General features: G+C 36.9%; 1 protein-coding gene across 1 annotated transcript in view; it reads left to right on the plus strand.

Moving 5' to 3' along the window:
- The window catches only part of DEUP1 (deuterosome assembly protein 1), a 107,648-nt gene that overhangs the window by 58,743 nt on the left and 21,078 nt on the right, over positions 1–27,827 (plus strand). Inside the window, exons 10-13 of the mRNA XM_064289542.1 lie at positions 4,813–4,958; positions 9,341–9,446; positions 13,772–13,969; positions 16,359–16,445. Coding sequence (XP_064145612.1) covers positions 4,813–4,958; positions 9,341–9,446; positions 13,772–13,969; positions 16,359–16,445 — 537 coding nt within the window. The remainder of the gene's footprint in view (positions 1–4,812; positions 4,959–9,340; positions 9,447–13,771; positions 13,970–16,358; positions 16,446–27,827) is intronic.

Here is a 27,827-nt window from a genome sequence, read left to right on the forward strand (position 1 = left end):
GCAAGCATATCTCATACCTCCTCCCCTCTAGTTATACATTTCGAGCTTAAAAGTTAATAAAATCAAAGCAGAATATTAAAGCAAACAGTTCAACAGTTATTTGGACAACATATCAAAAGTAAAGAACATTTTTAATGAGAAATAATGTTCACAACATTTCTGATTCTTACCTCTCCCTGAGCCTCATTTCCACCAGTTAGGGATAGAGGGAAGATGATTGTGGCACATATTACTTGGTAATGAACAACAACAAAACTTGAGAGTTTAGTGGTTCATATTTGTCAAAATGTCGTATACCCAATAATAGCATCACTTCTGCTCTTAAGGGGCAGCTCTCATGGTCTACTCCCCCATGTGATAGCTGCCAGTACCTGCAGAGCAATGTAGTCATTCCTCAGAGAGCAGGTGGAAAAGACTTCCGGCATCTGCTCAAAGACTACCTGGTTTGTTTTTAATGCTTTAGGTTTGCATAAAGTGCTAAATAAAGTAATCCTAGACAGTATTCCTATGTATGCTTAAATATCACCAAACCAAAAAAAAAAAAAAAACCAAACCCATTGCCCTCGAGTCAATTCCAACAAAATATCTCGAGTTAGGTAAAAATTCAGACCTACTGAATCAAAGTGTATTGTGTTGGGGGTAGGGGGAGGCAACTTTAAAAAGCACAACAGGTAATTTTGATGCAAGTGATCTGAGTCCAAAATGGAGCATTTCCCCAGCCTGTTTAGAGGAAAACCATTTATCTGTCCCAGGTTCTTAGAAGCTCTGGCTCCCACTGTCACCCTCAGTAGACTCTTCTGTATACAATTTCAGTAGACTTTTCTAACTGTACAGTTATCTATAATAAAAAAAAAATTGCCATGGAACAGTGTTTCTCAAACTTTAATCATCTGGGAACTATTAAGGTGCAGGTTCTGATGCAGAAGCTCCAGTCTGGGGCCTGAGTTTCTACATTTCTAAATGGTGTTGGTGCTGCTGGCTATTATTTAAATAACAAAGATCTTGTGGTAAATCATTATGAATCACTTCCAGCAATTGTTTTTACTAATACTTACAGTGTTTAGCTTCTTTTCTAAGTCTCCAAACGTTCTTCTCAGGCACTTGAAGGTCTTTGGCTCTGCTTGCAGCCAAACCATCCACTGCCATCAAGTTAATCCTGACAAAAAAAGCCAAACCCATTGCCATTGAGCCGATTTCAACTCCTAAGTGACCCTATAGGACAGTGTAAGTCTTTATGGAAGTAGACTGCCACATCTTTCTCCTGAGGACCAGGTAGTGGATTCAAATCACCAACCTTCTGGTTAGCAGCCAAGAGCTTTAATCACTGCACTACCACGGCTCCTTAGCAGATTATTTGTTGGCTACATCTGTAGCCTTAAAACCTTAGAGGTCATTATTTAAATAACAATTGGTGTTCTGTGAAAAGAAAAATATCAAAACGTTTTCTTTTTCTCCCGTGAGGTCGCCATATGTCACTCTTATTTTCTAATAACAGGAAACAAATTTTGTACATTTTGTAGAATTTTAGTTAACTCTGATTCATGGCAACACCACTTTTCCTTGGTGTGGAGATAGAGCCCTTTTGTATCCCAGCCTCCAAGTGAAGGCAGGCCCACTAATCCACATGCACCAGGTAGCAAATTTGCAAAGGCTTCTTCAACTGGCAAGGTACTGGGTGACATTCACTTCAAGTTAGTCTTTCCACTTGGCAATCTATTGTTTCACATTTCTTTTGTTTATTTTGAAATTCTAACCTCATCTGAAAACCTCACTGTTTTAAATCAGGGACTTTATCCAAACAAGTCTTTGGAATCCATATTTTATACCTATTTCCAAGTGAACCATGAAGTTCTGGGGTTAAAGTATTAGAACTAGGTCCTTCCCTAGACCCAGGACTCTTGGTCACCTAGAAAACAGTATATATTTAAGGCTTAGCCAAGAAAAAAAATGTATCCTGGAAATTATGTCCTATACCACCTACACAATTATTTTTCTAGGCTTCGTGAATTTTTGGATAAGAATGAATACGAAAACATATGTCTGCACGAAAGCTAATATGTAAATTTTCACAGCACCATTATTCATAATACCCAAAAATTGGAAACAACTCAAATGTCCATCAACTGACGACCAGATAAACAATATGTGGTTTATTCATACAATGGAATAGTCTAACAAACCAAAACCTGCTGTTGTCAAGTCGATTCCGACTCATAGCAACCCTATAGGACAGAGTAGAACTGCCCCATACGGTTTCCAAGGAGCAGGTGGTGGATTCAAACTGCTGACCGTTTGGTTAGTAACTAAGCTGTTAACCATTTTGCCATCAGGGCTCCAATGGAATATTATTCAACCGTAAAAAGGAATGACACACTGATACACACTACAACATGGGTGAACTTTGAAAGCATTGCTAAGGGAAAGAAATTAAAAAAAAAAAAAAAATTGCTGTCGAATTGATACCAACTCATAGCAAACCCTAGAACTGTCCAGTAGGATTTTCAGGGAGCAGCTGGTGAATTTGAACTGCTGACATTTTGGTTAGCAGCTCAGCTCTTAACCCCATGCCACCAGGGTGCCAGTCACAAAAGGCCATATATTGAATGATTCCATCTATATAAAATATCCAGAATAGGGAAAGCTATAGAGACAGAACACGGATTAGTGGTTTCAAGCCTTGGTGGGAAGGGGAAAATGAAGTGTGATTTCTAATGGGTATGAGGTTTTTTTGGGAGGTGATGAAAATATACTGGAATTAGATAGTGGTGTTGGTTGCGCAACTCTGAATACATTTAAAATCACTGAATTGTACACTTTAAACAGGTGAATTCTATGGTGTGTGAGTTACATTTCAATAAATCTGTTATATAAAAAAATTTTAATGATTTTTTCCAAATATCTATAAAGTGTTTGTTTTCTATAGCCTTTTTGGCAGAGGAACCTCCTGCTAAACCCCTCAGCATGTCTTTACCAATAAACTACAGATCTGTTTCACTTATTTTGAGTGAAAAATAATTTTGCACCTTAAATGTCCTAGGAGTCAAAAGATCTGGATTTTTCTGCTCCAAGGTCTGCCAGTTATGAGCTGTGTGATTTTAAACCAAGCCTGGCCCTCAATTTCCTCCTCTATAAAAATTGGGGTGGATTTGATGACCTGGGTCAGGCACACTTAATAACTACTAGTTTCTCTGTAAAATTCAGTGGAAGGAACCTGATGATGTGGAAGGACTCCTCCAATCCTCCCTCCTGGAGAGCAGCCAAGTATTGCTGGAGAAAATCACACAACAGGCCATAATCACAAACCTCTAATGAGTACTCAACACTGCCCAGCAATACTGTCTTTCTCTAATCGGCTAATTCTCTAACTCTCTGTAATTGCCATTTCAAACCTTCTCCACTCTCAAAAATCACTCCCACACCCCCACCTCCACCTCTGTTTCCACTGGCACCCTATGCCCTTATCTTTTTTCACAAAGAATATAGAAGCCAATAGGCAACCGTTCTCATCCCTCCATATCCTAATGCTAAATGTGTCTACATTGCATCATCCTTCCTGTTGCAAGAGAGGAGCCAAGTCTCTCTTTTACAATAGGTAATTCTTCCACCTGTGCTTTCAGGCCAATCCCACTTGCCTGACACCATTAGTATTATCCCTTCTCTCTCCTAACTGGATCCTTCCCAACAACTTTTTAAACTTGATTAAGCCTCTCCTGCTAACAATAGCAGAAGTTAAGAATATCGGGCTCTTAAGAACCTGGGTTAAGAATATCTGGTTTGTGTACAACCATAGTTACAAACTAACCCTGTAAAATTAACCCTATTATATTAAAAATTTGAGGAACATACAATAGCTTGTAATAACAAATGGGTGCTACTTTGCGACACGCATCAAAACATTATTATTATTACTGTATTATTATGTTAAAGATGTTTTAATGTACATGGAAGTGCTTAATGTTTTTTTTGCATAGCAAGATACCCAAAGCTCCAAAACCAAACCCATTGCTGTCAAGTCAGTTCAGACTCATAGCGACCTATATAGGACTGCGTAGCACTGCCCCTTAGGGTTTCAAAGAAGTAGCTGGTGGATTCGAACTGCTGACCTTTTTGTTAGCTGTGCAGTGCTTTACCACTGGGCCACCAGGGCTCCATAGAAAGGTACACTATGTGCTATACACTAAGACAAACATTTGACTAACTGACATTAGATATGAACAGTACTTAAGTGTTCTGACTTACGTAGAAATTAGATTTAGAAATGGAATTCATTCGTAATCAGGGGACTGCCTGTTTATAGACATTGAACCTACCTGGTTGTTGTTATTTCTAGTTAGCTAAGTATGGCCACTGATAGGCAATAGTGGAACCACAATATATAATTCACTTTATCGACGAGCTTTGAAATAAGATGATTCTTGGTTAATATCTTTTTTTTTACTTTGGGAAAGATTTGCGTTAATTAAAATTTTATGCATTGATGCTTTATTCATACTTTTATGTTGCACTCTTTCAAATTTATGTACACTTTGGCCATGTTTGTGAGGTTACTGGCTTACTCTTTGTCACTAGACTGTAAGGTCACCAAGGAACAGATTCTGAGTCTGTGTCCCCAGCTGAACACATAATAAGAGATCAGTAAATATTTGTTGAATAAATGAATGAAGGAATGGAATTCCATAAGACAGGTCCAGCAGATGACTAAGTATCAGTTCATTTAAAATTAGGCTGGCTTATAGATGTTAAATATTTTTAAATGTATTATATATTATGATATCAAAAATGAGCGTTGAAATTTTTTTATTTTTTATTTAGGCCATGGAGGCCGGACTCTCAGAGGTGAAAAGTGAGTTACAGTCACGGGACGATCTCTTGAGAATCATAGAAATGGAACGATTGCAGTTGCACAGAGAATTATTAAAAATGGGGGAGTTCCAGAACGCTCAAGGAAACAAAAAAAGGTATATATTCTTTATGTTTGACAATCTGAGATAAATTGTTACAACATGATGTTCGAGTGTTTTTTAGAGTTTATATTTGAAACTAGCATAAAAAGCCTATTTGTTTTATACTAACATGCTCTTAGTGGATAACTTTAGATATTAAAAATAAAATTAATGGTTAATTATTTTATCTTAAAGAGTAATATTTTTACTTACCTAGAAGTTTACATCAAGTTTTGATTTATGGATATTTATGTGTCACAAACCCATTCCATCAAGTTGATTCCGACTAATAGCAACCCTATAGGACAGTGTAGAACTGCCCCATAGGGTTTCCAAGGAGCAACTGGTAGATTGAAACTGCCAACCTTTTGGTTAGGAGCCAGAGCTCTTAACCACTATACCACCAGAGATCATATGTGTCACAATGAGTCAGAAATTCTCTTGAAGCTTTTGTTCTTCAGGACATCGGAAAATATTTTTTATCAAACAGCATTTAATTATGTTGATAAATAAGGCTTATTCTGTATTTTTCAAAGGTTTTCCTTTGATTGCCTAAAAACCTGATGTTAACATTTTTACTTTATAAATGTTATATTTATTTTCGCCTCCAACCTCACCACCTTGTCAGTTCCATTTAAGGTTCTTTGTTAGAAGATTTTTCTTCTTGTTTTAAAATCACACATGTATTATATATTTGATAACCACAAAGGAAATGGAACTGCTGAAGACAATTAAATGTTTATTCTTGCGAGTAGAAGTCTGGCTGCTTTAATTGTTCACTGATGTTCTAATTATCATTAGAACTGGAATCCTTCTCAAAATCAGAGAGCTAATGCTACAACCAACAACAGGATTTTAAAAATTGAATAGTCAAATGGTGAGGATTATTTTATTGGAAAATGATTATATTGTTTTAAGTACAATAATTATTTCTTCAGAGTTATGAGACCTGCTAGCATTTCTTTGAGGTCTACACTTAAAAAAAATTGCAAATTAAGATCCCTAAAAATGACTTACTTTGTGTCTCAGCAAAGATGGTAGAATGCCTATTAGCCAGTCAGCATTATGGAATACTTTGTATGCAAGCTATATATCATCATCATCAATCATTAACAAATCTATTAGATATTTATTATGTGTAAGGCACTGTTCCAGTGTGGTGACTTGGTGAGAAATGTCTTCACACAAAGAAAGAATTATGTTCCTAAAAATAAAATATTTCTCAGAGGAGCAAACCATTCAGCCAGTGTCTAGCAGTGGTGTTGTAAAGAGCATTGTGGGTCCTTTCCGTAGTGCTGTCTCACAAGGCTAATTAATGCTGAATTCCAAGCAGGCCAGATTTCCCTCAATACATGATTTTATCTAAAATCTTGGTTTATTCACATTTTTTTATCAATACAATCTTTTTGTTCTGCCTGATTGACATCCTTCATTTAAGTTTGTATTTATTTTGACCTCCAAAATACATTGTTCTCGTTTGAAGGGGATCCTCCAGTTCTAATATTCTGAAATTTGATGAAAACTTGTGTATTTAACTTTTCACAGCTTCCATTATATTTTAGGCTTCAGGCATAGTCTTCTCAGTGAAAGTCTTTCTCACTAAAAGTTTCTAATTCTTTTAGTTTATTCCCATGTGAATGCTATTCTACCTGCTTTATTGTTTTGTTTTCTTTCCCATGGACTGTTTCTTCCTTACAGTTGTATTAAGGTGAAGCAGCCCACACTAAGTATTGATGCTCCATAGTTTTACAGAAGTTGTATAGTAATATTTTTATTCATTTTCGGCACCTTTCTCTATAATGCTAAGATTTTTCTTTTTCGTTGTAGAAGTATCTTGGGCTGATATGTTCTGGGAATTATAAAAACAATTCTACCTCCCCTTTCCTACGTGACAACTGATAGTTCCTTTATACATTTATATCAGTGTTTTATGTTAGCATGATTTCATTGGGTTTCTCCTCTGCAGTTGTCCACCTGGAAGTTTGACATTTGTTCCATTCACTCGTTAAACTTTGTAAATTACCATGAGATTTTTACCATTCCGTTCTGCATTCCACTACCTTCAGTTGCTTAGGAAGAATTAAAAAATAGGAAATTTCATTTTTTCACTTCTTCCAAAACATAGCAAATAAAAATATGACTGATCCTGAAATAATGTTTTAGAAGAATACAGGATAAAATGCTCACAATATATTATGAAGTGGGAAACAAAAGGGGTTTTCATAATAATGTGTACAGTGTATTCTGATTATATGGAAAACATTTATTTATACATATATATGCATAAAAGAAAAGACAACTAATATGGGCAAAAATGCTAATGATACCTTTTCCTGAATGATAAGATTACAGGAGTATATCATACTATTCTCTGTTTTCTACAGTTGACATATATATTTAATAACCAGAAAAAAGCAATCTAGACACATGTACCTCAGGGATACCACTACTAATATATACCTTTGAAAGGTCTTTTATTTTCAGTCTTTAAATTTGTTATGTCTCCATGATTGCTTAGACTTTGTTTTGTGTGTATGTGTGTGTGGTTTAAGTTTTTGATGTGTGGAATTTTTTCAAAAGTTCTTTGGAAGTCTAAAATTGCATTCACTGTAAGCTAAGGGATTAACCATTCCTCAAAACACTGGATTTGACTAGATTAGTAAAGCCTGACATCTGATAGAAAACATGCTGCTTTCTCTTCCTGGTTATCTTAAATTCTGTATTTTAATGATTTTTATTTTACCAACTTGTGTTTTTTGGGTTCTGATTTGGAAGTGAACATTATTTGCCTGTAGTTCTACAAATTTCCTATGGGAATTGTACTTTTTATACTGATTTCTGCTTTTTCACTGTAGTTTCCATTGTTGCTGTTGTTAGGTGCCGTCGGGTTGGTTCTGACTCACAGCTACTCGATGTACAGCAGAACGAAACACTGCCCGGTCCCGTGCCATCCTCACAATCATTGTTAGGCTTGAGCCCACTGCTACAGCCACTGTGTCAATCCATCTCATAGAGGTCTTCCTCTTTTTTGCTGACCCTTTACCAAGCATAATGTCCTCCAGGGTAGCTGATCCCTCCTGATAACATGTCCAAAGTATGTGAGATATAGTCTCTCCATCCTTGCTTCTAAGGAGCATTCTGGCTGTATTTCTTCCAAGACAGATTTGTTCGTTCTTTTGGCAGTCCATGGTAGATTCAATATTCTTTGCCAACACCATAATTCAAAGGCGTCGGATTCTTCTTCCGTGTCCCTTATTCATTGTCCGACTTTCACATGCATATGAGGTGATTGAAAACACCATGGCTTGGGTCAGGTGCACCTTAGTCTTCAAGGCGGCATTTTTGCTTTTTAACACCTTAAGGAGGTCTTTTGCAGCAGATTTGCCCAAGGTAAGTCATTTGATTTCTTGACTGTTGCTTCCATGGGTGTTGATTGTGGATCCAAGTAAAATGAAATCCCTGACAACTTCGATCTTTTCTCCATTTATCATGATGCTGCTTATTGGTCTAGTTGTAAGGATTTTTGTTTTCTTTATGTTGAGGTGTGATCCATACTGAAAGCTGTAGCCTTTGATCTTCATCAGTAGATGCTTCAAGTCCTCTTCACTTTCAGCAAGGAAGGTTATGTCATTTGCATAACGAAGGCTGTTAATGAGTCTTCCTCCGATCCTAATGCCACATTATTCTTTAGATAGTCCAGCTTCTTGGATTATATGCTCAGTATACAGATTGAATACGTATGGTGAAAGGATACAACTCTGACACACACCTTTCCTTACTTTAAAACCATACAGTATTCCCTTGTTCTGTTCTATGTACAGGTTCCTTATAAGCACAATTATGTACTCTGTAGTATCCATACATGGTTACAATTCCATTTTATAAATTGAGAAGTCAAAAGAATGTATGTATTCGAGCTCTCTATGGTTAGACTGTCAGATTGAATCATTATTTGATCACTTTTATGGAGTAATTGCTCGCCTAAGACTTCTCCCATCATAGTTCCTTTTCACTCTGCAGAACCAAGTCTGATATATTTCCTTTGTTTTGATGGGTTCCCAAGCTTTTTTATTATAGAAAGCAGTCTTTTCTTCTTATTTAAAAATCTTATATATATATGCAGTTTCAGTAAATGACTCTGCCCATTTTTAATGTACAGTTGGAATTCCATATTAATTGCCACCTTTTACATTTTTTCGTTAAGACAAGTTGCACTCACTTAAATATGTAAACACTAATGGGATCTGAATGTAATTGAACTTGCAATTTCTGTAAATAGAAATGTTTCCAACAAACTAATGACATAACTGTGCAACCTGCAATGGTCTAAATTGACAGCAGAATCATAACAATTTATCGAGTTAAGCTCAATTTTTGTTCATTATTTTAATTTGTAGACTTGAGTCATCTTATTCACCTTGTATTAAAGAACCAGAAAGGAAAAGGAAAGATCTGTTTTCAGCGGCTCCAGATCAACCAAATCATGAAAAGGAGTTGAACAAGGTATGGAAGATAATGAGCTTCATTCTTCCAGGTAGATGTGAAGTCTCTGCATGTACAGGGGGAGGAACTCTTCCATCTCACTCCCTTCCTTTTCCTTCCATATTTTCTCCTAAGAAATAACCTATCAAGCTGTTGATCCTGACATTCTTCTGTGTGATGCTATAAAAACCACAAACCTTAAGTCATCCCACCACCACCAGAGACTGCCCCCAGAGATTTGGAGGGCCTGTGGCTCCACGAGAAGTGGTTTATAGCAAGGATGTTGACAGCACAGACTCTGGTGCTCAACCACGTATTTAGTGCATAAGCTTGGGGAAGCTGCCTGTGCAGATTGCTTAGGATCCTCATTTCCAGGATGGGGCTAGTTAGTACCTACCTCTTGTGATTGTGATGAGGACTAAATGAGCTATTAATAGCTACCACTTAAATAGCACTTTTACTGCATGCCAGGAACTGTTCAAAGGGTTCAAAGGGTTTAACAAATCCTCATTCATTTATTCCTCATAAACAATCTTACTAGTTAGGCACAGAGTAGTTAAGTAACTTGCCCCAGCATTACACAGCTAAGTGGCAGTTGTCCGATTTGAACCCAGGTAGTCTGGCTCCAGAGTCCATACTCTTTCCTTTGAGATCATGAGATAGTGTTTTATAAAGTGCTTAGAATAGGGCCTGGCTCAGAAGAAGCACCTAGTCAGCGTTGGCCACTATTACTGTTGATTATATCCCCGTTTTTTCATTGAGCACCTAACATGTGCCAAGCACTCCGCCAGGAGCTTAGGAATACAAGGAGGAGTAAGACCTGGGCAATATCCTTGAAAAGCCTGTGGGTCTCTATTCTCCTACAAAAAAGTGTATTCGCTTCCCCCCACAGCCCAGTAAAATCCAGTAATGCTTTTTTTCCCATGAGTTTATCATAGATTGTATTTTCCTCTCTAGCCTTTGGGTTTGAGGATCAGAGTATTCAATGCTATATAATCTAAACAATTATTAAAAGTAAGAAGAAGCTGGGCATGGCTTTGACTTATGATCTGGTGCCTAGCTCAGTGCCTGGCACATAGTAAGTGAAAATATTAAGGCGAGGTTTTCTCATAATTATATAGGCTTATAGATGGAGTTGTTGTTTGTATAAATTCAACAAACATTTATTTTGAGCATCTAGTAGAACTATAGCTATTCTCCTAATTTTTGTAGGAGACACAATGATGTGAAATACAGATCCTGTCTCCCAAAAAGTAACTGTCAAGGAACTCTTAGAGATTATGTGTAGAAAGATGTTATGAAAAATGATAATCTTCTTTATATTTTGAACACTTTATATCATGGAATTCCATGAAACTGATTTTACTGATATTTAAAAATATAACTTTTTTTTAAAAAGTGTTCTTCCCCGGTGTCCCAGATGAATGCGTTATAATAAAAGATTGATTAAAGCAACCTAAAGTATAGCTGGCATAGTGGTTAAGAGCTACGGCTGTCAACCAAAAGGTCAGCAGTTCGAATCCACCAGGCGCTCTTTGGAAACCTTATGGGGCAGTTCTACTTCATCCTATAGGGTCACTATGAGTCAGAATCGACTCAATGGCAACAGGTTTTTGTTTGTTTGTTTGTTTTAAAGTATAGTTACACTGTTCTGAACTTCACAGAAACATATATGATAATAAAACTTTGAGTAATATAAAGAACCTACTATTTTGCAAAGTCTTGCTATGGAAGGAAACACTATGAGACACAAATCTCTTTATAGGCTTTTGGAGACCACGAAATTGTACAATGTGGTGCAGAAAAGGTAACGAATGAATTGTGTATGAATAGCTATAGCGTCCAAGAAGTGTTTGTGTGAGAGCATTTTCATTGTCTTGTAATAAAACCAACAAGAGCCATGTATTATGACTCTTGCAAGTGTTTAATTTCCCTTCTCTTTTTCCAGTATAAAGCGATTCTCAGTAATTCATTTTGTGATAAAAATAGGCATTTTTAATAAAGCCGAAAGTCATTTGGAGCTCAGATAAATTAATCTCATTTAGAAAGAAGCTTTGCAGTATAGCATGTTGGCTTAATATTGAAATGTTGTAAAAATAATAAAGTTTACTCCTTTTTCATAATAGTATATTTATCTTTTTATACTTTAAAAGTTCTATTTTAAGAGGAACATGTTAAACTACTCCCCTGTCAGGGACCTAGTAGAGGTTAAGTATAGAAAAGGTGTTAGGAATTAATGATTATTTTCCTTACATTTTAAACACTTATTTTTTCCCTGTCTTCTGGCAGAACATACACCAATTCAACAATTTTTCCAAGTACAATTAAATAACATTGATTATACTCTTCATGTATTTTTAATACTTCTTATACCACAGAATACCATGAATCCAGACTGGGACAAACTTTACAAAATAAATAACCCCACTGCTTCATCAAACAAATTGTAAGGAAAAAAACTGGAGATGGAATGGACAGATTAAGGGAGACTCGTAATACTGTCCTTGGGGCTGGAATATTTGGCTCCAGTCTCCTAGTCTTCTCCTTTGCTCTCAGGCTATGAATAATTTAGGCCAGTCACTTTCCTTCCCTTTGAGTCCTTTCTTTTTTTCATCTGTGAAGTGCTGGGATTTGACCATGTGATTTCTAAGGTCATCTCCAACTCTGAAATTCTTTTAAAAAATTTAGTAATAAGAATAGATTCAGTTGAAGGGATGGCGGCCTAAAGCCTGAGGATGGATCAAGTTTGCCTTCCAGACACGTGCACATTCATGTTAGATCATCCCACACTAGGCGTCACTCTAGAAGCCAGCTTTTTTTGAAAAGCAAGCCAGCTTTTTTCGAAAAGCAAGCCAGCTTTTTTTGAAAAGCAAGCCAGCTTTTTTTGAAAAGCGAACCACCTTTTATGGCTCAGCCCACCAGAGGTGGCATAGCACAATAGGTAAGGTCACACTTCGCCCTTAATTTTCTAATCTGCAAAATAGAATGATAATGGCCCTGACTTCACAGAGCTGTTGTGGGGACTAAATGAAATGATGTATGGAAAGTACCTAGAACGGACACAAACACACAAAGAGAGAGATTTTAAAGATATATGAGCCAGTTTCAATGTATGGACCGTATTTAGATTCTGATTCAAATAAATACACTCAAAAAACATTTATTACATTTTGGAGCCAATTTTAAATGTGCATACTGACTGGATATTTGATGATATTAAGGAATTATGGTTACATTTTTAAGATGTGATGATGGTATTCTAGTTTTTTTTTTTTTTTAAGATATATACTAAAAGGTTTAAAGATGAAATGGAAAAAGAAATCAATTAACAAATAAGTGCCCTGAGGTAAATTCATATAAATCTCTTTGTGGATGGCCTCTACTTAGCTCTCTAGCCTTATTTCTCACAATACTTCTCAGTCCCAGCCACACACTTCAAACTCCTTTTAGTTTACTGAGTGAGCCCTGCTCTTTCTCTCTGCATCCTTTGCCTGGGAGCTCTTCTCCATCACCATCTCCTGACTGACTTTATCCATCTTTCAATATTCAGTTCTGATGTGTTCCTCCTCTGTGAAGTCTATCCTGACATCTTCATCACTATATACCCTTGACATCAATCACTGCACTGTGTTGTAATTGTCTGTTTATTTTTCTGTTTCTCTCATTAGACTATGGGTTTTTTTTTTTTTTTAGGTCCATGATTGTGTACTTATCCCTGAATGTCAAGAATTAGGAACAGTAAATGATGGGGAGAACAGTTGGAGGTGGTTCTTCAAGAAAAATGATGACAGGCTGGACTTACGACAGTGGTTACAGCAATAAAGAGCAAAGGCCAGATTTAAGAGAGGTTGAAATAGAATGGACAGATTTTGACATCTGATTGGATTTGGGAGGATGAGGGTGGGATGGAGCCCAAGATGATCCAGAAGTTTCTCAAGGTTTAGCCAAGATTAAGAGTATAAGAGACTACATAGGCTTAAGCAGGGGAGGAGGTGATACATTTTTGTGACTACATTAGGGTTGAAGATTATTATAACATGATTCTGAAAAGCATATTTTGTATTCAGTCATAAAGTACGGCATAATTTGGTAAAAAGCACTGAATTCAAGGCCAAGAGTCCTCAGTTCTAGTCCCAGTTCTGTCAGTTATTAGCTTTATGAACTTAAGCAAGTAACTTAACCTCTCTAAGCCAAATTTTTCTCCATAAAAAATTGTTTGATAATACTTTTTCCACCTTCCTGTTAAGGTAGGCATCAAAAAAATATGTGAACATGGCCAGTAAAAGCTTTAAGCTGCTCTATAAATAAAAGGATTGTTAATATTTCCTGGAATGTATCTGCTGCAGATAAGAAGCCAGCTCTATCAGGAGGAAGAGTACCATAGCTCTGAGCAGGAAAGAATGAGGAATGAAATCTCTGACCTAACAGCGGAGCTTCATCAGAAGGAGATCACTATAGCAACTATCATGAAGAAAGCTGCCCTTCTAGAAAAACAGCTGAAAATGGAGTTAGAAATAAAAGAAAAAATGCTAGCAAAACAACAGGTATGCGAGCGGGCAGGACAGCACCTGTCTTAGACGACTCTCCTGCTCAGCGCTGATAATCCCACCCAGCACTGATAATAGCCTTCATTATCGGTATTGCTTTTCTCGGCACTAGTTTCTAAGACTAGCATCACAGAAATGCTTAGTAGCATTACTTATAATGTTTGTGACATAAAAAAAAAGAGTGCCAGTACAAGATAACTTAATTAAATCTCATTTTAACATTTTCCTGTAGTCAATATTCTGATCACTTCACACAGTATGATCTAGTCAAAGATTTCTTCCTGAATTGTTTTCTATAGCTTCCTCTCCATTGATGTTTTTATCTTTAAAAATCTATATTCCGGCTTTTCTTAGACACTTCCCACTGCCCCATCTCACATACTTATTTTAGGATTTTAAAAATGAATGTTGAAACATGAAAATCAGTTCGTATTTACTCAACAGTCACTCAGTGCACAGCATGGCACATGGGGAAAGACAAGCATTGTAACATTCTGCTGTTAAAATACTGCAAGTAACTTCCAAATTCATCAACCATCTTTCCTTCCTTCTTCCCTCCCTCCTTCTTTGCCTCCCTGGCTCCTCTCCTCTTCATCCTTCCTCCTTCCCTTCTCTTTCTTCTTCCTTCATTCTTTATCTCTCTTTCTATTTCTAAATTCTCTCAATTCCTTACTCATCATCAAATTGGTGAGCTGCTGTTGAAAGCATAGGGTTTATCTGCTTCTTTCCCCCAAATCTAGATGTTTTCAGAGCTCCATTCAATAACTGTCCAGGCATATGAAGATCACTTCACAAATAGCACAGCTATTTAAATCCTCTTCATTATAAAGGCAAAAGAGATTCAGCCTCTGCCCAATTATTAGCTTTAAACTGTGATTAATTCATATAATACACAGGAAAACAGCACAGATAGTGTCTTAGTTATTTAGTGCTGCTATAACAGAAATACCACAAGTGGGTGACTTTAACAAATTTACTTTCTCCCATTTTTAGGAGGCTAGAAATCTGAAATTGGGGCACCGGCTCTAGGAAAGCCTTTCTCTTTCTGTCTGTTCTGGGGGAAGGTCCTTGTCTCTTCTCTGCATCTCTTCCTTGGCTCCTGCATGATCTTCGTGTTGGCATGGTATCTGTCTTCCCCCATCTCTGCTCTTTTGCTGCTTGCTTAATCTGCTCTTTTTATATCTCAAAAGAGATTGATTTAAGACACACCCTAAACTAATACTGCTTCATTGTCACAACAAAGAAAACTCATTCCCAAATAGGATTATAACCACAAGTATCGGGGGTGGGATTTACAGCACATATTTGAGGGGGGGGAACACAGTTCAATCCATAATAAACAGGATGTAGCTGCATATAGATATATAGAAGAATATTTTACGTCAGGTGTGAACAATGATCTGGGTAGTTGGAATATGAATGATTTTTACTTGCACCTTTACACTCTTCTGTATTTTCTAGGTTTTTGTCAGTGAGCATGTACTTTATGATTTAGGGAAGTAAATCTTTATAAGGAAAGTATTTTATATGGAAATGAGCCTTGATAAATAAAGTGGCAGATAATACTATGCTGAGTACCATCAAGTAGAAGAAATCAGGAAAGGAAAAGTAAAATAGGAGACAAAATGAAGTAGTCACATTAAAAGAGTTGGAAATTTAACAAAACAAGACTAAAGGGGCACACTAGCCCTGAGCAAGGACTAGAAGGCAGGAGGGAACAGGAAAGCTGGTAATAGGGAACCCAAGGTTGAGAAAGGAGAGTGTTGACATGTCATGGAGTTATTAACCAATGTCATAAAATAATATGTGTACTAACTGTTTAGTGAGAAACTAGTTTGTTCTGTAAACATTCATCTAAAGTACACACACAAAAAAATAATTATATTAAACTTTGCTTTTTCAAATTACAAAAAAAAGAAAGCGAGACATTTGGCAGAAGTACTAAGAAGAACAGAATTAAGCATGAAAGTTGTATATTGTAAAAGTTAGGTAGTGAAGAAATTTAATGAACAGTGTTATTAAAGCATGTTTTAAAAATCATGATCGTCTGGTAATAAAATGCATATAATAGAAAATATCAGTAAGAAATGGAATTTTGGAATTGGAAGTAAAAAAAGTAAATGAGTCATTATTGTCTAAGTATCTGTTTTTAAGTTACCACTGATACAGAAAAAGAGAGTAAAGTGGGGCCTGCCAAAGTGTTACGGTGCAAGAACTGAATAGGTATACCTTACCTGATTGGTGATGATCATGCCTAAGAAGAAGAATATTTCTCTTCACTGACACTTCAGAAATATTTGTATTGACAAAAAAATAATTTGAATAGAATTTAAGTTTTTTTTTAATGAATTTTATATTCACCTTTTACTTACTAACCTTCCTTCAGGTTTCAGATATGAAATATAAAGCTGTCAGAAGTGAAAACACACATCTGAAAGGGATGATGGGAGATTTGGACCCTGGACAGTACATGGTAATATGCTAAAATCATTCAATACATTGAACGAAGGGATTACGTAGTTGGTCGGAATTTACCCAGACATCATTTACTTCCCACGTGTTGTAGGAGCTGGGGTGGCAAATTATCTTGCACTCAGGCAAATTTACTTCAGTTGAATTTCTGGTTTTCACTCCTATGTTCTTTTCTTGGATTGGGCTCAATTCTGATAATTTCTCCAAACATTCCAAGCGTGCTATTTCCTAGCTTTTTCTCTTGTGTTTCATCTGAAATCCTATATCCTAAATGGCCTCATTCAAGTGTCGCACATTCCTTCCATGAAGCTGTCCCTGAAATCCCAGTCAAAATGAATTGTTCTATCCACACTTGGTTTGCATTTCAGTCTGAGCTTGTTGCTTTCCCACTGGATGGTGAGCTCCTTAGGAATGTGAACCGTGTTCTTCCATTAATGTTTATATCACCAGCACCTCACAGCACAGAGGTACAGTATATGTTGATTGAATAAAAAGAGGGATGAATAAATTAATGATTGAGGATAAGAACTTCTGGCTTTAACCAGTGGTTCTACGGGTTTACACAAGAGAACTTACATAGGCTCTATGCCTTTCACTTCAATTTTTGAATATAGTACTCCAGGGGTGATTTTTTAAATACATAAATATGAGAATTTTTATCTATTGAACTAATGAAATATTGTTGGTTGTTAAGCATTTATTTCTCTGAAATAAAATAATTTTTTACCATTTGAGAAATGGAGAGGGTAAGAGATGAGCATGGTAATTACTTAGCCTGGCCTTAGTTTTCTCAGGTGTAAAATGATGGCAATGGATTAGGCACTCTTCACACAGTCCATTCTTAGTCCATGATACTATTAAAAAAAACAAACAGTTGCGGTCAAGTCTACCGCAACGCACAACAATGCAAAACTCCATGTGTGTCAGAGTAGAACTGTGCTCCATAGGATTTCAATGGCTGACTTTTTGGAAGTAGGCTGTCACTGTTATATTGTGAATAAACAGCAATACATACACTCATGCAAAATATATAACTTCTTAACAAATTTAATTATAATTTACATACTGGAAATTTTAGTGCAGCCTTTTTGAAATTTTTGCTTGCTTCCCTTCTCCCCCTTTCCTTCTTCCCTCTACTCACATCATATCCTATCCACCAGATAACCCATGTTAACTACCCGGTGTGTTATTTTATACTTTCCCCCTCATACTTATGTGTGTGTTTCAACACATATACACACACACGTACATATTTAGGGATATTTTAAAAATTGGATCATATTGTACACACTTCTCTGGTCTCTTTTTTGTTCGCTGAGCAGTATCCCTTGGAAATCCTTCAAAGTGAACTGGTTAAGGTCTATTTCATTCTTTACGATGGCTTAATAATATTCCATAGTATAGAAGTATCAAAAGTTATTCAACCATAATTTATTCAGCCATTTCCAGATTTTTGTCTGAATGAACAACAGTATAAAAATTATCTATCTATCTGATTATTTGTCTTTTAAATTTGTTGTTGAGAACTTTGTTTATGATATCTTTTGGGCATACAAAAAGTTTTAACTTTTATTTGTCAAACATGTCTTTGTTTTGTTTATAGCTTCTTAGTTTTCTTGAATAACAAGGTCCCCCCACCACCATCACTTCCAGATGGTATATATAGTCTCTTAGATTTTCTTCAAAGATTTTTATAGTTTTTCATCTAAGCTTTTTTTTTTTTTGAGATTGGCTTTTTCATCTAAGTTTTTAATCTATTTGAATTGTGTTTTTACATAGGTTATATGATAGGAACCAAATTTAAATTTTTATATGAACATTAAACTAATTATACCATTTCTCCAGATAACTTCCTGTTGGATTCTATTTGGAACTGAATTAAATTTACATATTCACTTTGAAAGAATTGGCATTTTTATGATAGTAAATTTTCCCATCCAATAATATGACATGGCCTTTCATTTCTTTATGTCTTATTTTATGTTCTTCAATAAGATCTTACAATTTGTATATGTTCAGTGCCTTTTTAAATTTATTCCCAGGTATTCTATAATTCTTTTCACAATTGTGAGTGGACTGTTTTTCTTTTTCCATAGCTAGGAACTTATTGCTAATATATATATAAAAGTTTATCTTATTAATTCCAGTAGGCTTTTTACTAGAGTTCCTTTAGGGTGTTTTTTTAAAATAATCATATCAACAAAAATAGTTTTCTACCTACCTAAACTAACACAAATTGAGGTAGAAAAACTAAACAGGCTCATAAAAAGAGAAGAGATTGAAAAAGTAATTTAAAAAACGCCCACCAAAAAAAACCCTGGCCTGGACAGCTTCACTGGAGAATTCCATCAAACTTTCAGAGAAGAGCTAACACCAATACTGCTCAAGCTATTTCAGAGCATAGAGAAGGAAGGAGTACTCCTGAAGTCATTCTATGAAGCCAGTATAACCCTGATACCAAAGCCAAGTAAAAACACCACAAAAAAAGAAAACTGCAGACCAGTATCCCTCATGAACATGGACACAAAAATTCTTGACAAAATTCTAACCAATAGAATTCAGCAGCATATCAAAAAATAATACATCATGACCAAGTGGGATTCATATCAGGTATGCAGGGATGGTTCAACATTAGAAAATCAATCAACATAATCCACCACATAAATAAAACAGAAGAACCACATGATCATCTCATTTGACACAGAAAAGGCATTTGACAAAGTCCAACACCCGTTCCTGATAAAAACTCTGAGCAAAATAGGAATAGAAGGAAAATTCCTCAACATAATAAAGGGCATTTATACAATACCAACAGCCAACATTGTTCTGAACAGAGAGAGACTGAAAGCATTCCCCTTAAGAACGGGAACCAGAGAAGGATGCCCTTTATCACCACTCTTATTCAACATCGTACTAGAAGTCCTAGCTAGAACAATAAGGCAAGAAAAAGAAATAAAGGGCATCCAAATTGGTAAGGAAGAGGTAAAATTATCCCTATTCACAGATGATATGATCTCATACACAGAAAACCCCAAAGAATCCACAAGACAGCTACTAGAACTAATAGAAGATTTCAGCAAAGTAGCAAGATAAAGACTAAGGAAGAGGTAAAATTATCCCTATTCACAGATGATATGATCTCATACACAGAAAACCCCAAAGAATCCACAAGACAGCTACTAGAACTAATAGATTTCAGCAAAGTAGCAAGATAAAGACTAGCATTAAAAAATCAGTTGGCTTCTTCTACACCAACAAAGAGAACTTCGAAAAGAAAATCTCCAAATCAATAGCATTTACAATAGCCCCCCCAGGAAGATCCAGTACTTAGAAATAAATCTAACCAGCGAAATAAAAGACCTATACAAAACAGTACTGCAGGAAATCAAGAGAGACCTACATAAGTGGAAAAACCTACCGTGCTCAAGGAGAGGAGACTCAACATTATGAAAATAATACTACCCAAAGCAATCTAAAAAAATAATGCAATCCTGATCCAAATTCCAACAGCATTTTTTAATGAGAACTTTATATGGAAAGGGAAGAAAAAAAAAAAACAAAAAACCCATTGCCATCCAGTTGATTCCAACTCCAAGCAACCCTATAGGACAGAGTAGAACTGCCCCCATAGGGTTTCCAAGGAGTGCCTGGTGGATTCAAACTGCCAACATTTTGGTTAGCAGCCAGACTCTTAACCACTGTGCCACTAGGTCTCTCGAAAGGGAAGCAGCCCCAGATAAGTAAAGCATTACTGAAGAAGAGCAACAAAGTGGGAGGCCTAACACTACCTGATTTTAGAACCTATTGTATAGCCACAGTTGTCAAAACAGCCTGATACTGGTACAACAGACACCATAGACAAATGGAATAGAATTGAGAACCCAGATGTAAATCTATCCTTCTCTGAGCAGCTGATATTTGAAAAAGGTCCAAAGTCTGTTAAATGGGGAAAAGACAATCACTTTAACAAATTGTGCTGGCATAACTGGATATCCTTCAGTAAAAAAATGAAACAAGACCCGTATCTCATACCCTACACAAAAACTAACTGAAAATGAATCACAGACCTAAATGTAAAACCTTAAACGGTAAGTGTTGAAAAGCAAAGATGTTACCTTGAAAACTAAGGTGCGCATCTGACCCAAGCCGTGGTATTTTCAGTCACATCGTATGCATGTGAAAGCTGGACAATGAATAAGGAAGACCGAAGAAGAATTGATGCCTTTGAATTGTAGTGTTGGTGAAGAATATTGAATACACCATGGACTGCCAAAAGAACGAATAAATCTGTCTTGGAAGAAGTACAACCAGAATGCTCCTTACAAGGACGGCGAGACTGCGTCTTACGTACTTTGGACATGTTATCAGGAGGGATCAGTCCCTGGAGAAGGACATCATGCTTGGCAAAGTACAGGGTCAGCGGAAAAGAGGAAGGCCCTCTATGAGGTGGATTGACACAGTGGCAGCAACGATGAGCTCAAACATAACAATGATTGTAAGGATGGCGCAGGACCGGGCAGTGTTTCGTTCTGTTGTGCATAGGGTCACTATGAGTCAGAGCTGACTCAACGGCACTTAACAAAAACAACAACAAAACAATAAGGATCGTGGAAGGAAAAATAGGGACAACGCTAGGGGCCCTAACACATGGCATAAATAGTATACAAACTGTAACTAACAATGCACAAACACCATTGTGCATTGAGAAACTAGATAACCAGGAGTTCCTAAAAATTAAACACTTAGGCTCATGAAAAGACTTCACCAAAAGAGTGAAAAAGGGAACCTACAGACTGGCAAAAAATTTTCAGCTACAATATATCCAACAAGGGTTTAATCTCTAAACAAAATACTTCAACACCTCAATAACAAAAAGACAAATAATCCAGTTTAAAAATGGGCAAAGGATATGAACAGACACTTCACCAGAGAAGACATTCAGGCAGCCAACAAACACATGAGGAAATGCTCATGATCATCAGCCATTAGAGAAATGCAAATCAAAACTACAGTGAGATATCACCTCACCCTGACACTACTGGCACAAATCCAAAAAACACAAAATAACAAATGCTGGAGAGGTTGTGGGGAGATTAGAACTCTTATGCACTGCTGGTGGAAATGTAAAATGGGAAAACAATATAGTTTTCCTTAAAATCATATCATTTCCTTAAAAACATAGAAATACCATAAGACCCAGCAATCCAGTCCTAGAAATATATCCTAGAGAAATAAGAGCCGTTATATGAGTAGACATATGCACACCCATGTTCATCGCAGCACTATCCACAATAGCAAAAAGATGGAAACAGCCTAAATGCCCATCAGCAGATGAATGGATAAACAAATTATGATACATACACCCAATGGAATACTAGGCAAGATAAAGAACAATGATGAACCTGCAAAACACAGCATGGATGAATCTGGAGGGCATTATGCTGAGTGAAGTAAGTCAGTCACAAAAGGACAAATATTGCATGAGACCACTATTATAAGAACTCAAGAAAAGGTTTACACACAGAAAAAATTCTTTTATGGTTGAGAGGGTAGGGAAGGAGAGGGAGAAGAAATCACTAACTAGATAGTAGGCAAGTGTCAACTTTGGTGAAGGGAAAGACAATACACGATATAAGGGACGTCAGCACAACCGAACCAAAGCAAAAGCATAGAAAAGCATAGACACACTCAAACACTTTGAGGGACCATGTTGCTGGGGCTGGAGGCTGGGAACCATGGCCCCAGGGGACATCTAGATCAATTGGCATAACATAGTTCCTAAAGAAAATATTCTACATCCCACTTTGGTCAGTTGTGTCTGAGGTCTTAAAAGGTTGGTCCCATACCATCTGGAGCAAAGGAGAATGAAGAAAACCAAAGCCACAAGGAAAATATTAGCCCAACGGACTAAAGGACCACATGAACAGAGACTCCACCAGCATAAGCCAAGAAACACCAGATGGTGCCTGGCTACCACCACCAACTGCTCTAACAGGGATCAATCACAAATGGAGAGTTTGGACAGAGTGGGAGAAAAATGTAGAACAGAATTCAAATTCACGAAAAGAAGACCAGACTTATACTAGTCTGAAAGAGACTGGAGGAATCTCCGGACACTCTGCTAACTCAGAATTGAAACAACTCCTGAAGCCCACTTTTCAGACAAAGATTAGACAGGCCTATAAAGCAAAAAATAACACACGTGAGGAATGTGCTTCTTTGTTCAAATATGAGACGAAATGAGCAACTCCTGCCCAAAAGCAAGAGGAGAAGGCAGGAAGGGACAGGAACAGGATGAATGGATACAGGGAAACCAGGGTGGAAAGGGGGAGCATGCTGTCACAATGTGAGAATTGCAACCAGTGTCAAAAAAAAAAAAAAAAAAGTGTATAAATTTTTGAATGAGAAATTAGCTTGAGCTGTAAACTTTTGCCTAAAGCACAATAAAATTAAAAATAGTTTGAGAGCAAAAATAAATAGCTTTGTCTGTTCTTTTCCACTGTTTATATCAGTTATTTTTCATCATTATATTTGCTAAAACCTCCAAGAAAATACTAAATAATAAGTGATTGCTGGAAAATCTGTCTAGTTTCTGATTGTAATTTAAATGAATTTAGATTTTTCTGCCTAGGATAATATTTGTACTTGATTTATGGTTTTTATTACACTTAAGCTGTTTCCTTCTATTCCTATTTTACTTAGAATTTTTATTAAGAATGACTGCTGAGTTTTATCAAATGCCTTTTCAGCATCTATGACATCATGTGCTTTTTCGCATTTAATTTGTCAGTGTGTAATAGACTATGGTTGACAGATTTCCTGATATTGATCCACCTTTGAATTCCCAGAATAAACATTCTTGGTCATACCCCAGCAATTCTGACATATTACCAGATTCTATGTGATAATATTTTATTTAGAACTCTTCTCCCCATATTCCATGGCTTCCATAATCGATCCCACGCTACCTATCCACCTGTTTGCCTTTAGTGACCTACACAAACCCTCTGCTTGAACTAGACTTGTCTTCGTCTCATATGGATACGTGAAACTCATTCTATGCTCTTTCTTGCTTCTAAGCCTTCACACATGCTTTTCCTTCTACCTTAAAATGTCATTTCCCTTCTTCACATGGCTTGGCTCTGTTAATGCTTCAAGTCTCTCAGCATAAACTTTACATGTTACGCAGAATCTTCCCTGATTTTTCTCTGCTCTGATAAGCAGTCCCTTTTTAGAGTCATCATAAAAAAAAAAAAGACCTATTGCTGTGAGTTGATTCCAACTCATAGTGACCCTATAGGACAGAGTAAAACTAACTGTCCCATAGGGTTTCCAAATGGTGGCTGGTGAATTCAAACTGCTGACCTTTTGGTTAGCAGCCAAGCTCTTAACCACTGCGCCACCAGGGCTTCAGAGTCATCATACCATCCTTTAATTACCACCGTCATAGCCCTGGTGGGACAATGGTTAAGCACTTGGCTGCTAACGGAAAGGTCAGTGGTTTGAACCCGCTCTGGCTCGACAGGAGAAAAGACCCAGAGATCTGCTTCTGTAAAGATTACAGCCTAGGAAACCCTGTGGGTTTCTACTTTGTTCAATGGAGTCAAAATCCACTCAGCGGCATACAACAGCATCATAGCACAACTCTGAAATTACCTGTTTACTTGTCAGTTCCCCATCCCCTTGGTGGCAGGCTCATTGAGGGCAGTTATGGTCCCGGGTTTACCATTGTGCTTCAGCCCTTAGTACAGTGCCTGAATATAGGAGACAGTGAAAAATATTTATTAAATGAGTGAATTAATGAATGAATGGATCCATTATATCCTGAATGCTTTCCTTCTGTCCTTTATTTTACCAAATCCTACCAGTCCCTACAGATCTAGATTACGTTTTATCTCCTCCATGAATTCTTCTCTAATTACTCTAAGTCCCATTTAGTTCTTTTTTATATTTCTTTAGCACTGATAACTATAACAATTTAGCACTGAATTTTTTTTATTGTGCTTTAAGTGAAAGTTTATAAATCAAGTCAGTCTCTCATACAAAAATTTATATACACCCTGCTATATACTCCCAGTTGCTCTCCCCCTAATGAGACAGCACAGTCTGGGGACCATGGCCTCCGTGGTCCTTCTAGTCTCAGTCAGACCATTAAGTCTGGTCTTTTTATGAGAATTTGAGGTCTGCATCCCACTGCTCTCCTGCTCCTTCAGGGGTTCCCTGTTGTGTTCCCTGTCAGGGCAGTCATTGGTTGTATCCAGGTACCATCTAGTTCTTCTGGTCTCAGGGTGATGTAGTCTCTGGTTTATGTGGCTCTTTCTGTCTCTTGGGCTCATAATTACCTTGTGTCTTTGGTGTTCTTCATTCTCCTTTGCTCCAGGTGGATTGAGACCAATTGATGCATTTTAGATGGCCGCGTGCTAGCGTTTAAGACCCCAGAGGCCACTCTCCAAAGTGGGATTCAGAATGTGTTCTTAATAGGTTTTATTATGCCAATTGACCTAGATGTCCCCTGAAACCGCGTTCCCCAAACCCCTGCCCCTGCTACACTGGCCTTTGAAGTGTTCATTTTATTCAGGAAACTTCTTTGCTTTTGGTTTAGTCCAGTTGTGCTAACCTCTCCTGTATTGTGTGTTGTCTTTCCCTTCACCTAAAATAGTTCTTGTCCACTATCTACTTAGTGAATACCCCTCTCTCTCCCTTCCTCCCCACTCTCATAACCATCAAAGAATATTTTCTTCTCTGTTTAAACTATTTCTCGAGTTCTTATACTAGTGGTCTCATACAATATTTGTCCTTTTGCAATTAACTAATTTCACTCAGCGTAATACCTTCCCGATTCCTCCGCGTTATAAAATGTTTCACGAATTCATCATTGTTCTTTATTGATGCGTAGTATCCCATTGTGTGAATATACCATAATTTATTTATCCTTTCATCCATTGATGGACACCTTGATTGTTTCCAACTTTTTGCTCTTGTAAACAGTGTTGCAGTGAACATGGGTGTGCATATATCTGTTCGTGTAAAGGCTCTTATTTCTCTAGGATATATTCCAAGGAGCATGTTTTTTTAATTGTAGCACTAAGTTTTCAATTATTTTTTTGTTGTTTAATGTATTTCTGTTTTGTCTCATAAATCATAGACTTCTTGAGAACATAAGTGAACTATATATTATACTTTCGTTTCTCACAGAGTTTGGTATACGGTAGGGCTCAATAAGGTTTTTTTTTTTTTTTTGGTTTTGGGGTTTTTTTTGAAGGTATTATTGTGTTTTAGGTGAAAGTTTACACAGCAAATTAGTTTCCCGTTTAATAACTCATAGACAAATTGTCCCGTGACATTGTTTACTATCCCCCACCCCCTCCCCCTCCAGTGTGTCAGCACTGCCTTCCCCATTTCCATCCCTCCAGTTTCCCTGCCCCTCCTTGCCTTCTCATCTTTGTTTTTGGACAAACGTCTGGTATTGTTGATTATACTAGCTCAGTGAGCCGTTGTAGATTGATTGGTCTCACCTGGAGTCTAAGAGCCATGAGTAAGTTATCCATGGAAACCATTACTAATGCCATTAAAGAGATTGCCAAAACTTTCTCTTATCTCGCTTCCTGCATGACATATTCTTAGTCCCAATAGCTGATGCCATTCATTTATTTCTTAAAAATTGAGTTCATACTAGTTGCTGTCAAGTAAATTCTGACTCATGGTGACCCCATGTGTGTCAGAGTAGAACTGTGTTCCACAGGGTTTTCAATGGCTGATGTTTTGGAAGTAGACTCACCAGAGTGGATTCAAACCTCCAGCCTTTCAGTTAGCAGCCGAGCACTTAACCATTTGCTCCACCCAACGACTCCTCTTTCAGTTCATGCTTGGTGCAATATGATTTAACACATAATTATACTTTATATTTTTCATTGTTTTCATGCATGTTATTTTGTCTGTCCAATTTTATAGTATTTCTCATGAAGACATGGTCACTTTTTCATACTTAGATTACCTCTGTAACACTTAGCACATATATATCTAATACATATTTGTTTAAATATTGGTTGATTGGATATCATAAAAATGGAATGCCTTTGGTATATGGCCTTCTATGTAATGCTTATTAAAATAGTATTTAATCATATATTTTTCATGTAGGATTGCAATTCATATAGGAAATCATCTTTATAATTGCTCTCTATTTTTGTGTGTGAAGGTTTGGAATTGACTGATAATTGAAATAGTAAAGCAGCTTCCAGAAAAAAAATCTCAAATATCTATTGAATCAAAGAAAAAAGGGTTAAATATAATTATTTGCTCTTTAGGAATTTATAATCTATTATGTCACTTATTTAGGACTTATTTATTTAAAAATTTCATGAAGAAAGTGCATATCCTGTTATGTGTTAAAATCCCATAATTAGATCATTAATTCTTTCTGAAATAATTGGAATGGATAAATAAACTTAGAATTAAATAATTGATGCTGAAATTTTCCCTCAGGCAACAAAAAATAAAATATTTACATCATTATTTTTAGATCTGGTAAAATATGTCACATTTGGATAATGTTAAAATAATTAGTTTTTCCTTTTTAACCCATTGCTGTCAAGTCGATTCCAACTCATAGTGACCCTATAGGATGGAGTAGAATTGCCCATAGGGTTTTCAAGGAGTAGCTGGTGGATTTGAACTGCCAACCTTTTGGTTAGCAGCGAGGCTCTTAACCATTGTGCCATCGGGGCTCCTCTTGATCCAGAAGGGACAGGAATTCTCCAGGAATGAAGTCTGGCTGCCCTGGGAAGGCTTCAGGCCTTTGTACACATTTTCTTGGCCCAGAATGCTTTCTCCCATCCTGGTCTACTTGGCAAAATCTCTCTCATTCTTTAAAATTAAGCTTAGGTGTAATGGCCTCTGGAAACCACCAGGGTTTTGGTTTTCCCTTAACAAAAAGCAAAAAACCAAGCCCATTGCCTGTGGAGTTGATTCTGACTCATAGCAACCCTATAGGACAGACTAGAACTGCCCCACAGAGTTTCAAAGGAGGGCATGGTAGATTCAAACTGCCGACCTTTTGGTTAGCAGCAGTAGCACTTAACCACTACACCACCAGGGTTTCCTTTAATTACTGGTCTTAAGACGGGTCACTTCTAACTAACTAACTATAGCTTTAAAATTTATCCGCTTGACTAACTGTGGAGCTCTCTGCTCCTTTACACTTAAAAAAAAAAAAAAAAAAAAAACTGTGGAGCTCTCTGCTCCTTTACACTTAGGGAAAGGCTTTTTATATTTGATGCCTCTCTCTGCCAGTGGTGGGAATAGCAGCCTTGCACTCAGTCATTATCCAGTGCATGCTGGGGGCTATGGCAACTCCCATTTTCTTCTGGAGAATATACTGGTG

This window comes from Loxodonta africana, chromosome 7, assembly GCF_030014295.1.
Source record: "Loxodonta africana isolate mLoxAfr1 chromosome 7, mLoxAfr1.hap2, whole genome shotgun sequence".
In the NCBI taxonomy this organism is placed as follows: domain Eukaryota; kingdom Metazoa; phylum Chordata; class Mammalia; order Proboscidea; family Elephantidae; genus Loxodonta; species Loxodonta africana.